This window comes from Sceloporus undulatus, chromosome 7 (assembly GCF_019175285.1).
Source record: "Sceloporus undulatus isolate JIND9_A2432 ecotype Alabama chromosome 7, SceUnd_v1.1, whole genome shotgun sequence".
In the NCBI taxonomy this organism is placed as follows: domain Eukaryota; kingdom Metazoa; phylum Chordata; class Lepidosauria; order Squamata; family Phrynosomatidae; genus Sceloporus; species Sceloporus undulatus.
In genome coordinates this window covers 19,072,772-19,086,837 of record NC_056528.1, presented here as the reverse complement: position 1 = coordinate 19,086,837, position 14,066 = coordinate 19,072,772, and the positions used below count along the sequence as shown (strand labels likewise).

At 42.4% G+C, this 14,066-nt stretch overlaps 1 protein-coding gene across 1 annotated transcript in view; it reads right to left on the bottom strand.

The window, feature by feature from the left end:
• Positions 1–14,066, bottom strand: part of COL5A1 (collagen type V alpha 1 chain) — a 91,308-nt gene that overhangs the window by 31,764 nt on the left and 45,478 nt on the right. Inside the window, exons 22-31 of the mRNA XM_042479321.1 lie at positions 13,466–13,510; positions 13,304–13,357; positions 11,458–11,502; positions 9,916–9,969; positions 9,035–9,088; positions 6,574–6,627; positions 3,566–3,673; positions 2,926–3,015; positions 2,346–2,399; positions 1,563–1,670 (exon numbers count right to left, since the gene is read on the bottom strand). Coding sequence (XP_042335255.1) covers positions 1,563–1,670; positions 2,346–2,399; positions 2,926–3,015; positions 3,566–3,673; positions 6,574–6,627; positions 9,035–9,088; positions 9,916–9,969; positions 11,458–11,502; positions 13,304–13,357; positions 13,466–13,510 — 666 coding nt within the window. The remainder of the gene's footprint in view (positions 1–1,562; positions 1,671–2,345; positions 2,400–2,925; positions 3,016–3,565; positions 3,674–6,573; positions 6,628–9,034; positions 9,089–9,915; positions 9,970–11,457; positions 11,503–13,303; positions 13,358–13,465; positions 13,511–14,066) is intronic.

Genomic DNA, 14,066 nt, shown 5'->3' with positions numbered 1-14,066 from the left:
TTTCCAAGCTTGAAGATTAGGATTTGGGAAGGAGAGAGTCTACACTTTTCTTTCCCTTTCTCCTCCTCCTCCTTTTTCTTTGCCTTCTGATAGTATGGGCTGAAGATATAATGCTTGCCTCTTCCCAAGAGTACCATTTCAATCTCTGCCTGCATCTAAGGCAACATGTCTGCAGCCGTAACCAATGAGATGTCAGATAAACTACCCATTTCAGTTTCCCCAAAACATTTCATATATAAATACTCCAGTGTGGGAGTTGATAATGGAAAGGAGATCAGGGCTTCAGGCTCAGCTTCCATCTTTCAAAAATTCTGCCAACCCACAATCTAGAGGATGCAGCAGGAGGGAGGGAAGGAGAGGGACACAGCAAGTGTCTCAAACAACAGAGAGCCATATCAGCAGAGACATTTTCGCTTAATGCAAAACCATTGACCTCTTCTGCTCTTATGTGGCCAAGAAATATGTACTCTCTGTGATGGCAAACAAGAAAGCAGTTTGGCCAGAAGAGAAAAAGTATGTTTTATTTTTCTTCTGGATAGAGGATCATTACTTATGAACTGTATTTCAAGATCAGAGTAAATCCATCAAGTCCAGTATTCTGCTATCAATAGCATGCACCTGATGGGGGCACTATGGCAATGGAACAGCTCTGAGGAATCCTACAGAATCTTGTATCCTGCTCAAAAGATGGAGCTGGCTGGGGAAAGTAGAGAGTTCTCCTCCTCCACTGCTAAATTCAGATATAGTACAACATCCATATCCACAGATTTGGTATCTGCAGTTTGACTTATCTGTGTCTGAAAAAAAATTGTTCTCTCTAGGCATTTCCAAGTCCTCCAGTGGGATTCTAAGGTCAACGTCTGGCCCAAGCATACCATAGAATTGGGCTGGAGAACTTAGAAATGCCTAGAGATGTGTACTCTCTAAGCATTTCTAGGTCCTCCAGTGTGATTCTATGGCTTGGGCCAGACATTATTAATCTTATTGAAAATAAACTTATTTTACACTGAAAAAGCTAACACCATTACCACTCATAGTCTGGTTGGTGTCTTACACATGTGCATGTTCCCCTAAGGAGGAAGCTGGAAAAATGTGTCTGGTGTGGAATGTCAAGGTTCCAGTAGTTGAGCTGTCATTCAGCACAAGGGTTGCAATGTCATTCAATGCTGTCTTTCAATGCAAGGGTTGCAATTGTACAGAATGACTGTTATGTAACTCCATATGTGACATATTATGTATTCCCAAGGTGCCATCTCACCTTGAAATTTAACACCATTATGTTCTTGTGACTTTTCTTTTCAAAAAGAATAATTCATTGCAGGTAACTATGTTACTTTAGTGTGCTACGCTCTATATCTGAAAATAGTAAGGCACAACATAACCATTTGTGATCGGTAGGTGATATGCACTTTTTGGGCCCTCTTGCACCAGAGAGAGAAACTGAAGGGTCTGTTATTTGCAAATGTTCATCTCTTTACTCTAGTGTGGCTGCCATCTTGAAAAGGCAATGGGTATCTTTCCAAGAGGCGGTCACTCTTTTGTCTTTTGAACCCAAGACTTACCGGGGCTCCTTTTTCACCAGCAGGGCCTGGTGGTCCTTGGGGTCCAGGTCTCCCAGGTAGACCAATTGGACCAGCTGATCCAGCGGGACCTCTTTCACCAGGAGAACCCTGAATGGAAAGAATGGAAGAAGAGCTGAAGAATGCTCACCACCAAGACCTAAAACTTCTAAGAAAGAAGGAAAATGGTGACAATTCCAAGTGTGAACATCATTTGCTACCTAATATCAACATCAAGCAATACTCTAGTAGTTGGTTTTGGACTGGTAGCCGTTTTGTTCTACAGATAGAATGTGCATCTCTGGTTTGGTTAAAAAAAGATTGGTCCCTTGGTTTCTGCTGGGGTTTGATTCCAGGAACCCATGTGGATACTAAAGTCCTTGTCTAAGGATTCCTTGTCGAAAAAAATGCAATGAAATTCATGGAATTGCCCAATGTCCACAGGCATTCACACACACAAATATCTACATTTTTTAAAACTTAATAACAAAGTGAGTGTAGACATAAGAAACTGTTCCTACTCCACACTGTGAATATTCTCAAAACAGACTAGAATGTCACCTGCTGTGATCTGTTTTTGCCTACCTGTGTCCTTTTTTTGCATTGATATACAGAAAAATGAGGAGCTCTGTCCTCCTGAAATGAGGAGCTTTGGAAACAAGACTGAATGCCTCCTCGACTTGAATGAAACCATTTGCTTTGAACCGAAAAGCAACCAACAAACCCTCCCACACTATTTGCCACTGGTGATTCCTAGGAATCTAGACAACAAGGACTTATACTTACCGCTGGCCCAGGGGGACCTGGTGGCCCTTCGTTGCCCTTCAGTCCCACAGGTCCCTGCAGACAACAAGAGAGAAAGAACAAAATAGGTGACCCATAGGCAGTAAATGAGCAATAGAGTAGAAGTGGAGAGTCTCGGGTACTAGGAACGAATCTGGCGTGTTCCTGTTCTCCATGGCTTCTCCAATCGTTGTACAGTCTCCTCCTCTACTCCATTATGAAAGGCTGAGATGTTTCCCCTACTAATATTTAGTTCTGGGCAGTAAGAACTTTAAGCCGAAAAAATGCTAGTGTTTTGGGGCCAAATCTCCACTCATCCCTGGAAGGTGGCCTACATAAATGTGTATGGAATTGAAATCAATATTTAGGCTGAAAGAGGTTCACTACCCTTGGCCTAGCTCAGAGGTGGACAAAGTGCCACTTACATGTATCCATGGGACCCCTTTTATGGCCCTTGAAGCCCACCACCACTCTTCCCATGTTTTATTTTATATTCAACACAGAATATTGCCCCCTAAGCCTTCCACAGGTGTCAACCCTAGCCTAGATCAATGCTTTTGGCATCTAAGAGAGCTTTACTTACAATTGGACCAGGCATGCCTCTGTCTCCGGGGAACCCTCTCAAACCAGCTGGACCATCTTTCCCAGGAAGACCTGCAGGTCCTGGATCACCCTGCAAAGAAAAAAAAAAGATATGGCTCACAATAGAAAGAGTACCTCTCACTCTTATTTCAAAAGCAGTCCTCAATACCAGTCACGGCACCAAACACAAGGCAACAATTCACATCTTAACAAACTGCAATTAGCAAAATACCATTTTGGAACCAACCACTAGGTAACATTTACAACAATGGTTCCCGTCCCTTTCTCAATTTGGTTTTCAAAAATGTTTTTGCAGCCAAAAAGGGGCCAACCAGGTGGATACACAATATTTCTGAACAGAAGGAAGTCTGCAACTTGGGATATAATTAAGAAGGCCAAGCTCGCTTCAGATTATAGTAGCATCCACAAAATCTATCTCCTTCCATATTGCTCTCCAAGAACAGGAACTGCCTCTTCAATTTACACTCTAATATTTCTCTGTCCTTCAACTCAAAAGGTCTAGCTGAGTTTGCTATGATCAGGCCTTATTAAGCAAAGGATCCTCCATTGTCACTTCTTGGATCCTTCCCTCTGAATCACAGAACAGATGCCAGAATCCCCATCATTCAAACCAGACATACCTTTGTGCCTTCCTTTCCGGCCAGCCCTGGAAGTCCCTGTTCACCTGGAGGCCCAGGAGGACCAGGGTGGCCACGTTCACCCATTGGCCCAGTTTCTCCAGTAGGACCCTGTAAAAGAGAACAGGACAGAAAATCAAGAACACTCCCAGGAATTCCAATTACTTGGTAAAATGATGGCCAGGTAGAATGATGCTCATCCTATCTATCTATCTATCTATCTATCTATCTATCTATCTATCTATCTAATTAGCCAACATTATGTTAGGGTTCAGTTCCTGGACCCTTTGCTTAATACAATTTTCATGTATAAACTGGAACTCTACTTCTTTTACCTGAAATGAATGACGAAGTTCTCTTTAGGCATTTGTAGGTCCTCCAGCACAACTCTATGGCCAATGTCCAGTGGGAGCATACCACACAATCATACTGAAAGACCTAGAAAATGCCTAGTGAGAACTTTTTTTTTTATGGATCTAAATGAACCCATGTTACACAAGCTTGCAACTATCACAAACATGCAACGATCCCATTCATGTGTTGTGGTGCAGCTGGTGATCTCTCCCCTTTTGAGGCTAGGAGCATGCATCCACAAAAACCCAGAGGTGTTTGTCTCAGCCTGGCATCTCCTTTGCTTTCCCAGCCGAGTGCTCTTGAGATTCTTAAGGAGGAGAAGGCACCTTATAAAAATCAAGCTTTTATGATTATGCAGGTTTTGGCTGGGAATTGCTTTCTCTCGTTCCTTTATTGGACATAAAAATCTGATTAACTTTCAAACTACATGGTGATTATTGATCCGTACACGGGAACTAATGTCGCCACTGAGTCATTATCCTAGAATGTGTGTTCTCGAAGCACAGGCTGTTACAAAAGAGAAAGACACTGCTAAACAGCTATTCCGCTGCTGTGAAAACCCACTTGCAGATGGATTGTGAGGAGTCCATTCAGAGTGAAGCCATTTCCCAACAAAGCCGCCTCATTTCTGTGACCTAAAGGTGTGGATTTCTCACTGGTATATCTCCAGCCTTGCATCTCATACATAACACAAGCAATGAATGAATGGGATGTGAGATTGGAGAGAGACATGAGCATCTGTGAAATGGCAGAAGACATGGATTCACACTGAGCTTAGATTCTCACCATTTCACAGATCCACAGACCCTTTCCAGACTCACAGATACAGTACATACTATCCTACTTGTGTTGTGTATCATTTACTGTGTGCATTATGTATATGCAAAAACAGGTATTTCAAAATCCAAAACGTATCCGAAACATGGAACACACTGGGTACCAAGTGTTTTGGATAAGGGGTACTCAACCTGTACTGTGAGATTGCCAAGATCAGTCAGAAGACAGAATACTCCTAGGATATGATGCTAGCATTAAAATAGCTGTTCAAACAATTGAACTGGTTCAGACGTTGGATTGGCACAGTCCCTAGTGAAGCCAATCATTTTGAAAGCATACACAGAGACTGCCTTCTCATTTTTGACTTGATGCAAGGAGAGAGGAGCTAACTGACCATCAACAGTATGTAGCGAGATCTTGTAGCACCTTTGAGACTAATGGAAAGAAAGAAGTTGGCAGCATGAGCTTTTGTAGACTAAAGTCTACTTCTTCAGGTGAGCTCAAGGGTCTCACTCATTGAGTATTTGGTTGCGCAAGTGTTGGAACTGGTGTTATTATGCAGGCTAATATTTATGCTATGTTATGTTTAAAAAAGCCACTGTGGTGTAGTATTTTGAGTGTTGACTAGGATTCCAGAAGAGCAGAGGCTGAATCCCTGTTCAGGTAAGGAAACCCAATGGATGACCTTGTAGAAGTTACCATCTTGTAACCTAAGAGTAAGGCAATGACAAACCCCCTCTGACTACATCTTGCCAAGAAAAGCCTATGATCAGTTTACCACAGGTTGGAGTTGACTTGAAGGCGCATAAGATTAACTTAAGTTTATTGGCAAGGATTTAAACAGGGGGCTACCCAGTAAACCATATGAGGACACCATGGTGCCAGAACAAAAATCGTGAGAGTGAACAGTGAAGAGGAAAGTATAATACAGTGCACCCTTTGTTTACGCAGGGTATCCATTCCGGACTCCTCCGTGTAAAACAACAAACGCCTATGCTCGAGCATGTGGCAGCATGGCAGTGCATGCGCGCAGGCCCCATTCATCCCTATGGGATGCGCCGCCTCTTCCTCCCCGCGTGGCAAGTGCATAAAACACGGGTGCACTGTGTGTGTGTGTGTGTGTGTGTGTATACACACACACCTGTGAAATAGGTCTATAATATATTTGAAAGGCAAATCCAGGACCAACAAGTGACCTTTATTGATTTATTTTTGGCCATCAATAAAGGACATTGAGGGAGTCTACAAAGGCCACAAAAACTGTTTTGAGGCCCATCTGAGTTGTAATTTTACCTCCCCTCATATCTCCTCTATGTGTATTTCTGGTAGATTTTAACTTTTTTTTTCCAATTGTGTAATTTTTTTTTGTTTTTACCCATGTTGGTTTTACTGTTTTGTATTGCTTTCCAAACACATCTGCAAGCTATCTTGGGACTCCAGAGAGATGGCGGTGTGAGCTGTTAAATATTGGAAATACTGTATTAAATCAAACCTCCTTGGGTCCCATGCGTCCGCTCTCCATGGGCCAGTGATGGGATCTATAGAGGTTTCATCCTGCAACTTCCATTTTAACAAAGGGAAAATAGCTCCCTGCTAAAGGGCTGGATGATGTCTTGGCAACGGCCCGGTTTCTGAAGATTACGCTAATTATGTTTTATGTTCCAGTATCTCCCAACATAATTACCAGGCAGATGACTTTTACACCTCAGAAAGCAGACATAAACATGTATTTACCCTGCGATACAAAATTCACTTTGCCATTAATCTAACCGAGGGCGTCCTAATTGCTAGGTAATTGGATCACTGGCAGTCCTCCCATAGAGCTGAAAGCAAAAGAGTCGATAAATAATTTGGGGTAGATTTGGGGGGGGGTTGCTCACCTGAGGACCCACAACTCCTGGAGGTCCAGGGGGACCAGTCTTGCCTTGGAAGCCCTGCGAGAAAACAAGAAGTTGTCATTTAAAGAGCACGATAACCACAATGCTTCATCATACCGTGGAACGATCCGGCCGACTTAACAAGCTCTCTGCTGATAAGCTGACTTATCATCTTTGAAAGAATGAGAGACATCCCGAAGGACAATGAACGAGGATAGAGTGAGTGATTGGAATATGAGAGCAAGCGTGGATTACATAAGGCTTGAAGCTTCGGTCTGTTGAACTGAAACTTTGCGTGGATGGGACAGTGGATGAAATAGGCACATGGAGCATATGATGGCCAAGGGTGACCAAAAAGGGAATTTCCCTACCACAAATGCCTATGCCATGGATTTAAGGATATACATCTCCCATATTTCACTCTTGCATGCTTTTTCTACAACCTCCATCATTACCAACACCAACAATGGCAATCTAGTCTCCTAAAATATAGCTTTATAGTTGTGGATAGTCTTCCAATACATGTCAACAGGCAAACCATTTTTTTCTACTGTTCCAAGGACTAGAACATGAATCAACTGATTAAATTACAAAACTAAGATATTCCATCCAAAACATAAGGAATAACTTTGCTGTAAGAACTGTTTGTCAGTGGGATAGATTGCCTGAGAGCATGGTGGACTCTTTGGAAGTCTTTAAGCAGTTTGGATGGGCATCTTTCAGGAGTGCTTTAGCTGTGCATTGCAGGGGGGGTGGACTAAATGATCCTTGTGTTCATTTCTAGCTCTAAGATTCTTTGATTTTATACCAGGGAACATCTCCGTCAGGGCTCTTCTTGCCCAATGTCCTTCAACTGCTAAATGACTGCTCAGGGATGTTCACAGGCTCCACCAAGTTTCAGGGGTTGTCCAGTTCCAATGCCACCCAATAAATTGAACAAGACAGAGGTAGAGTGAGCATTTGAACAAGAAAACAGAGGCTAGAAGGCCATCTTTTGGGACTGCTTCGACTATGTATTCCTGCATGGCAGATGGTTGGATTGGGTGCTTCCAACTCTAGTATTCTATGTTTCTATTACTCTCACCCACAGTCTAAAGCAGTACAAGGGAGAGGTGTTCTATATGCAAGTGTGTGTGTGTGTGTGTGAAGGGCTCAACCAATATCTTTTTGATATTGGATGATGGTATCAGTAAAGATAGGCATTATTTTTTTTGACAATACAATAGATCCATTTCCAGCTGAGAAAATCCAGCTGGAATTATGTGTGGCATCAAAGCTAGTCCTCTAAAAGGCCTCTCAATAATTTTAGTTCCAGGTGACTAAAAGAACCAGAGTCCAGCACCTGCAAGTTCACCAAAGGCTGTTTTGGTGAACGTGAGTTGTAGGCAGAGATCGATATGCCCAGAGAACAGGACACATCCATGCAGCACAATAATTTTGCTGATCAATAAGACAAACAGCATGTCTTACAGTTGGATGAATTCTTTCCTCTTGTTTCTGTTCAGAACAAGAACTATAAAGCTTGGTCTCCTCTCCTTTGGAGGAGTTCAGCTGTCATATTGATGTCAGTGGAAGAGTGAGAGATGATGGAACAGTAGAAGCGGAAGGGGACTTAACCAGGCAAAAACTGCAAGTCAAATGCTACCAAATTCCAACAGGTGTTTTAATGGCGGAGGTGTGGTGATGCTGACAATTATGGATTGCTCAGTTTTAAAAGATGCCATCTGAAGGTATGTGTCCCCAATATTTCAGTTGGTTTGAAGAAAAATATTTCAGCAGTGGTGATAGCTTCCAAGAATGTCCCACTTCTCTTATATTGTAAAAACTGCTATCTGCAATGGCATTGAAAGATGCTTTTACTGCAACCCACATTTTATGCTATTTCAACCATAACTCACAGATCATGCCCTATGCAATAACATTAACATGAGAGAAGAAACATGGCCGTACTGTGGGTTAAGGTGGTGCCAAACTGCATTATTTCTGCAATGTAGATGCACCCATTTCAGATATATATATATATATATGGAAACAAGAGATGTACCTTCCTAGTCCCACTTGAGATATCTCACTCTTTGTCTTGGGTTGTGGGACTCATACCATTATGTGAAGGGGAGTATGGAAGACCCAGTCGGTTCTCTGGGGCTAGGGAATAATATTCATGCTACAAGCTCCCACCAACTCAAGTTTAATGAAGATGGAGAAATGAAAGGAATAAGATGAACAGGAAGAGAAGAAGGAGGAAAAAAAACCCTATTAGCCAAGTAGGTGGACATAGTGACTGGGACGGCTAGCTGCTGATCTAATAACCAAAACCCAGGTTGTCTGTGTTGTTATTTTGGACATGATCACACTTCCCTATCAAAGAATGAGGGGGCCTCCCATCATGCAAGGTTGATGACTGCAACCCTGAACAACAAAGTTAAGGGTACCGTTTGGGCACTGAAGATCTCAAGATACTTACAGTTTCACCTCTCTGCCCAGGGTGACCTGGCAGTCCGTCTTTTCCTGGTGGACCCTAGAGAAGGAAAGGAGATGCTCAGCAAAACTAGCAGCATTCCCACCTCAATGTTATTACATCAAGGAGGTCAAACCAAGGAAGGAGAATTCTTTCTAGCCGTTTGGAGCTAGAGCTGTTTTTGCTTGGGGAAATGTTGAGATATTAAGAAAAGAGATGTCTTCCTGTATGTTGAGCTCAGAACGTGGAAACGTTCGTATTAATGCTGATTGACTAATGTTACATTGCTGAAGTGGTTTAATTTGCTGCTATTAAAATGTTAAAAAGACAATATTTATGGAACAAAATAATTGCTTAATTCTTTATTTTCGGCTTGTGAAATAACTGCAGCAGAAAATAGTAATTAAAATTACTAAAATGATGGGTGATGCTGAAAGGCTTTAATCATTGCTCAGAAAGAATGCTGTTGACATCAAACCATTCCAATAACAAAGTTAAAATCATTGGTTAAGAGAAGGCCTTCTTGATATTAGCTCCTAAAATGATGAACTCACATCCATGATAGGCTTTCAGTTCTCTTTCTTCAAAGACCTATATTTTGGTTTTTAACTTGGCTGCCTGCCTCCTGCACTGCGAGAAAGGTGGGCATTAAATTCATTAATTAATCAATCCATCAATTAAAAATGAATTTGTGGGGGACACATTCATTTTCACAAGTTCTTTCCAAGCCTGGTTGTGTTGTATGCCCTTGGTCTTTCAAACTTCTTTGTTTTAAATCTGTTTTTAATGGATATTTAAAAATCTATTATGTATTACGCTTTGGAAAGTAATTAACCCATACCATGCATTAGCCAATAAATCATTAACTACTGAAATAAAATACGTACCGGGGGGCCTTTTGGTCCTGGAAATCCAGTAGGGCCTTGAGGTCCTGGAGGACCCTTGGAAGAAAAGAACAATAAAGGTGGATTCATATTATTACCTTGTGATAAGAGAGCAATTAATTTCACTTTGGGCTCCAGACAGTTTTGAACAATGTCTTCAAAAGAAACTAGAAATCAACTGGTCCGCTGATGCAATTTGCATTTACAAAACAAGAGTACATGCTGAGGACCCATGAATTGTGAAGGTATAAACAATTAGAGTGAGATAATCCACAGTCTTCATTCTTGCAGAACACTGCTGCATTGGAGAATGAGACCAAAATGCCTTCATCCAACAACTGGCAAACAATGAGGTTCACATCTATAAGTCACCATGTACAAATTAGGTAGTGGTCTTGTAGCAGTCTACCTTCTGCCCACCCTAGGTCTTGAACATCAATCTGAGAACCAGCGAGCAATGATGCTGACACCATCCATCCAACAACCAGTAAGCAATGATGTTCACACCAAATTGGCTAGTTGTCTCTGGACCCCACCCCGGTCTTGAGCATCCATCCAACAACCAGCAAGCAATGATGTTCACACCATCCATCCAAACAACCAGAAGCATGATGTGACACCAAATTGACACCTCAAGCAAACTGGCTAGTGATCTTCTGGCATCTACCTTCTGCCTACCCCAGGTCTTGCATCCCTCCTCAACCGTAAGCAATGATGTTCCACACCAAATTGGCTAGTTGTCCTCTGGCACCCCACCCCAGGTCTTGAGCATCCATCCCAACAACCAGCAAGCAATGACGTTGACACCATCCATCTCCAACCACAAGGAAGCAATGACATTGACACCAAAACTGACACCTAACACAAACTGGCTAGTGTTCTTCGGCAGCCCAACCCACCCCAGGTCTTGAGCATCCATCCAACAACCAGCAAGCAATGAGGTTAATGCCAAATTGACCCATCTTGTAGCAGCCTACATTCTGGGTCTTGTGGCTGGTCCTTTTATTGCAAGTATGGCAAAAGACACATTACCTTGGAAAGGCCACTGACCCATGGAAAAACCTAACCAAAGACTGTAGCGGATAGTGGACAGACTAGAACCAAAAGTGGATGGTTTTTGCAGCTAGGGATGCACAATGATTTCATTTGGTTTGTACCTTTAAGTGAATTGACTGATACATAGGTAAATCTCAATGAATCAATAGGTCAGCTCTAGCAAGGACTGACACATAGGGAAATCTCATTGATTCAGTGGTTCAGCTCAAGCAGGGACTGACACATAGGTAAATACCATTGATTTCGTAGGCCCACTCCAGCTGGGACAGACAGGTAGGTAAATCCTATTGATTCACATTGCACACATGTAGAAGTGTGAGATCAGAAACAGATCAGCTGTTCCCAAACTACACTGTTGTAGCATTGCATAGTTGTCTCTCTCTCTGAACAATGCCAATGGCTGCCAGCAATGAACTGCTTTGCCCATTATTCCTGCCAAGAGTACATTATGTGCCACATTCAGTGTTCTGTCCATAAATTTTATCTTACCCTTTCTCCTGGAGGACCTGGAGGGCCATCGCCACCAGAGTTACCCTAAAAAGAAGAAGGAAAAAAGAAGGGGGCATGGAGGAAAAGGAGGGAAAAGAAAAGAAATATTAAAGCAATAAACTGCTATTACCTCTAGGATATTACCCTTAGTTCCCCTACAACTCATAGTCCTAAGAGTGCTAAATTCTTTCAACATTTGGGCAAAAAAATTTTTATTGTTATTTTCCTTTTTTGCTTCCTATTCCATGTCCCCAATTTATCAACTGCAAAACTGGTTTCGTAATGCTCATAAGACTCCATGATATAGGGCAACGATTCCCAAGCTTTCATTCTCCAGCTGTTTTGGACCTGAACTCCCAGAAGTCCCAGCCAGATTGGTCAACAGTCAGGAATTCCGGGAGCTGAAGTCCAATACATCTGGAGGACCAATGGTTGGGAACCACTGATATAGGGCATGATATAAATATTTGTTGTTGTTAACTAACCTGGAGTCAATCTTGACTTTTGGCGACCTTGTGGATGAGACATGTCCAAGACTCCCTAATTTCCACTACTTTTCTTAGTTCTTGCAGATTCATATCCATGATCTCCTTAATACAGTCCATCCATCTAGCGTGTGGTCTTCTTCTTTTTCTCCTTCCTTCCACTTTCTCTAGCATTATTGTCTTCTCTAATGAGTCCTGTCTTCTCATGATATGGCCAAAGTATGACAGCCTCAGTCTAATCATCTTGGCTTCCAGGGATGTCTCAGGCCTGATTTGTCCTAGGACCCATTTATATGTTTGCTTTTTGGCTGCCCACGGTATCCTCAAAACTCTTCTCCACCACATCACAAATGAGTTTATTTTCCTTTTATCAGCTTTCTTAATTCCCCAGCTCTTGGATCCATACATGCTAAGGGGGAATATAATTGCTTGTACAATTCTAACTTTTGTGCTTAGTTGCATATCTTTAGGACCTTTCCTAGTCCTTTCCTAGCTGCCCTTCCCATTCTTAGTCTTCTGATTTCTTGGCTGCAGTCCCCATTCTGATCTATGATATCAATATACTCATAAGTAATGAAAATAAACTCCCAGCAGATTTAACTATTGGGTGTCTTAGTTAGGGCTGGTAGGACTCACACTCCAATGACATCTGGAGGGCTACATGATCCCCACCTTTAATGCAAGAAGTGCACAATGTATTTTCGCTTTCATTCTACATTCAACATTCTCCCCTTTTCCACTGCCAAAGGCGTGGATCCTTCATCGGGAAGAATGGTAGGTGGTAAATAAAGAGGAATCTTCTTTTGCTCCCCCTCCCCATCACTTGTAAACAGGAACGGAGAAGAGACAGTATAGGGGGGTGTCGCTGTTTTACAAGGGAGGATAAATATTGTGAGCAGATAATGACTCCTCCTGAGAGATTAATGTTGTTGCCAAGCCACCGTAATTATCAGAAAGTCATAGCAATGGAAAGTGGAGGATTTAAAAATAAAAGAAGGTGTGGGAGGGGGTGAAAGTGGCAATGTGGAGGTGCCCAAAGATTGTATTATATAGCTAGGCTTTCATGATCTCAAAGCCTGGCCTCTCTTTTACAGTTCTTGCTGAATAAGGAGAGACTTAGGGAGCTGGGTATGTTTAGCCTGGAGAAGAGATGATTAAGACATGATATGATAGCCCTGTTTAAATATATGTAGTGATGTCATATAGAGCATGGAGCAAGCTTGTTCTCTGCTGCTCTAGAGAATAGGACCCCAAACAATGAATTCAAACTACAGGAAAAGAGATTCCATCTAAAAATTTGGAGGAATCTCCTGAAAGTAAGAATAGAAGATCCTGCCTCAGAGTACCCCTCTTCAAAATACCTTTGGTCCAGGTTTCCCAGTGATCCCTCGCTGCCCTCGTTCTCCTCGGGGACCCTGGAGAAGACACATGGGAGGGAAAGAAAATATGCCATTACGGATATAAAACAACAATTCAAGGCTGAATCCTGGACTACAAAAGAAGAGAAGCGTAAAGTTTCATACCGTCGGGCCTCGTTGCCCTCGTGGTCCAGGTTTACCGGGGGTGCCCTTGAATCAAGAAGAAAAGAAAAGAGTGAAATAGGGGTATCTGTTATTTTTCATTGCTGTTTCTTTGATGGTGTTTTCGGTCACTCAATGACTTGGGACTGAGATATATGCAGGAGCACCTCTCCTTACAGACACCTACGGATGTTTAAGGTCTTTTGGAGTGGTGTTTTCCATATGCACCACTACATACCTTGCAACATTTCACAGATAAAATCAGGGGCCCACTTTGCCCACCCATATTCCAGATCCTTTCTTCAGAAGATCCATTGATGTCTGTGGGTGTATCTACATTGGCTGCTTAATTTATGCATAATGCCCTGAACTGGCCCCAGACCAACTACAATGGTGACCGTATGCACTGGGCCAAATCTGGTGCAATGCTGTGTGATTGTGCTCAAGGGCCACCAGGGCTGATGCCACATTGGCCCTGCTGGCCTGTCCACTTTTTGGAAATGCCACCTCTTCCTAATAAGGAGGAGTTCCATGTAAAGCTTGCCCAATGTACCATTGCTTCCACTGTGAACAGAAGTGGGTGCTCAGAGATGTAATCAACATG